Source organism: Sinocyclocheilus anshuiensis, unplaced genomic scaffold (genome assembly GCF_001515605.1).
Source record: "Sinocyclocheilus anshuiensis isolate Anshui unplaced genomic scaffold, SAMN03320099.WGS_v1.1 C32807419, whole genome shotgun sequence".
Lineage (NCBI taxonomy): Eukaryota > Metazoa > Chordata > Actinopteri > Cypriniformes > Cyprinidae > Sinocyclocheilus > Sinocyclocheilus anshuiensis.
In genome coordinates this window covers 48-1,500 of record NW_015620188.1, presented here as the reverse complement: position 1 = coordinate 1,500, position 1,453 = coordinate 48, and the positions used below count along the sequence as shown (strand labels likewise).

The 1,453-nt window shown below is 40.7% G+C and overlaps 1 protein-coding gene across 1 annotated transcript; it reads left to right on the top strand.

Moving 5' to 3' along the window:
- The first annotated feature begins 6 nt into the window (after nucleotides 1–6).
- Nucleotides 7–1,048, top strand: LOC107683013 (coatomer subunit delta-like). The gene is made up of 3 exons (XM_016479106.1): nucleotides 7–163; nucleotides 582–781; nucleotides 858–1,048. The coding sequence occupies exons 1-3, from the start codon at nucleotides 122–124 to the stop codon at nucleotides 1,024–1,026; spliced, it is 411 nt and encodes a 136-aa protein (XP_016334592.1). The 5' UTR covers nucleotides 7–121; the 3' UTR covers nucleotides 1,027–1,048.
- The last annotated feature ends 405 nt before the right edge of the window (nucleotides 1,049–1,453 follow it).

Sequence of the window (1,453 nt, the reverse complement as noted above, 5' to 3'; positions counted from 1 at the left end):
TGTCCTGGAGGAGAGTGAGATTTCTGAGCACTGCTTTGACCTCATCTTCGCCTTCGATGAGATTGTTGCCCTTGGTTATAGAGAAAATGTCAACTTGGCCCAGATCCGGACATTTACAGAGATGGACTCTCATGAGGAAAAGGTGTTCCGTGCCGTCAGAGAGGTAGGAAAGACATTTCTTAAGGAATAGCAATGCACACTTTTGATTGTTATTGTGCATTTAAAGGCTAAAAGTATGCTGCCATCTTTTCTAATCAACAAATCTGGCAATTCCCCAGAAGTCTACAGCATATAATGACATTCTAGAAAATTCTCCAGTCTGCTAGACTTGTTTAGCTCAGGTATATGCACTGATGCAAAGGAGGAGGATCAATAACTTCCTAGAGTGTGAAACAAGGTGCTGTGTGTGTGGACTTCATAATTAAACATCCCTGATCCCAGCCATGTGTTTGCAGTTTATAAATAACATGCTGGCCAGGGCTCTCAGATGACACTTGATCAATTAAATGTTTTATTTGCAATGTAATTTACTATCAGTCATCTTTTCTTCACTCTAAACTGCTCAATTAATCGTTCATCAGACTCAGGAGCGTGAGGCTAAGGCAGAGATGAGACGGAAGGCTAAAGAGCTTCAGCAGATAAGGCGTGATGCTGAGCGTGGAAAGAAGGGACCAGGCTTTGGTGGTTTTGGCAGCTCGGGCATGAGCAGCAGCAGCACAGCCATCATCACAGACACACTAATCGAGCCTGAGAAACCCAAACCCACCCCTGTACATGTCAGGTACTGCATACTCTTAATAGACTACAGCAATATGTAAAAAAAAAAAAAACTGCAATTTAATGCCTTTTTGTTTTAGGTCCAGTGGTCCAAGTAAAGCACTTAAACTGGTTGGCAAAGGAAAGGAGGTGGATGACTTTGTGGACAAACTAAAGTCAGAGGGAGAGAATATCATCTTGCCCAGCACAGGCAAAAGACCATCAGAGGCATCCAAATCTCTGCCTCCTCCAACCCACACAGAGAGGTAATGATATCTCAATGTTTTTATGCAAGAATCATACTGAATATAGTCAGTAGGACATTAGTGGCGTCTGTGATCTTATTCAATTAAAATATTTTGTAGTGCTGTTCATTAATGCACTAAAAATCTATTTTTGTGTTTGTAAATGATATGCCTCTTTGTGAGGCTTTTCAAATAGACATAGATTTAAAATCTTTGTTTACTACTTGCTTAAATTGGTTTCAGATTAAGACCTCTCACATCTCACGTTAGCAGCATGTAAGCAGTACATATTATTTTCATTGCCCATGTTAACAGTAGCAGCATTCATGCTATGCGTGTGAGCAGCGTGTCAAGTACAGTTTCAGCACTGAGACTATTTTTGCTGCATCTTGCACGCTGAACTCAGCAGACCATATGGTGAAAATTTACTTATTCATCAACACAATGAAGAC

Bases quoted from the DNA above. Each gene is read 5' to 3' on its own strand.
- LOC107683013 (XM_016479106.1), top strand. From the start codon at position 122: ATGGACTCTCATGAGGAAAAGGTGTTCCGTGCCGTCAGAGAG. The intron at 164-581 runs GTAGGAAAGACA...ATCGTTCATCAG, and splicing joins TGTTCCGTGCCGTCAGAGAG to ACTCAGGAGCGTGAGGCTAA. The intron at 782-857 runs GTACTGCATACT...TTTTTGTTTTAG, and splicing joins CCCACCCCTGTACATGTCAG to GTCCAGTGGTCCAAGTAAAG.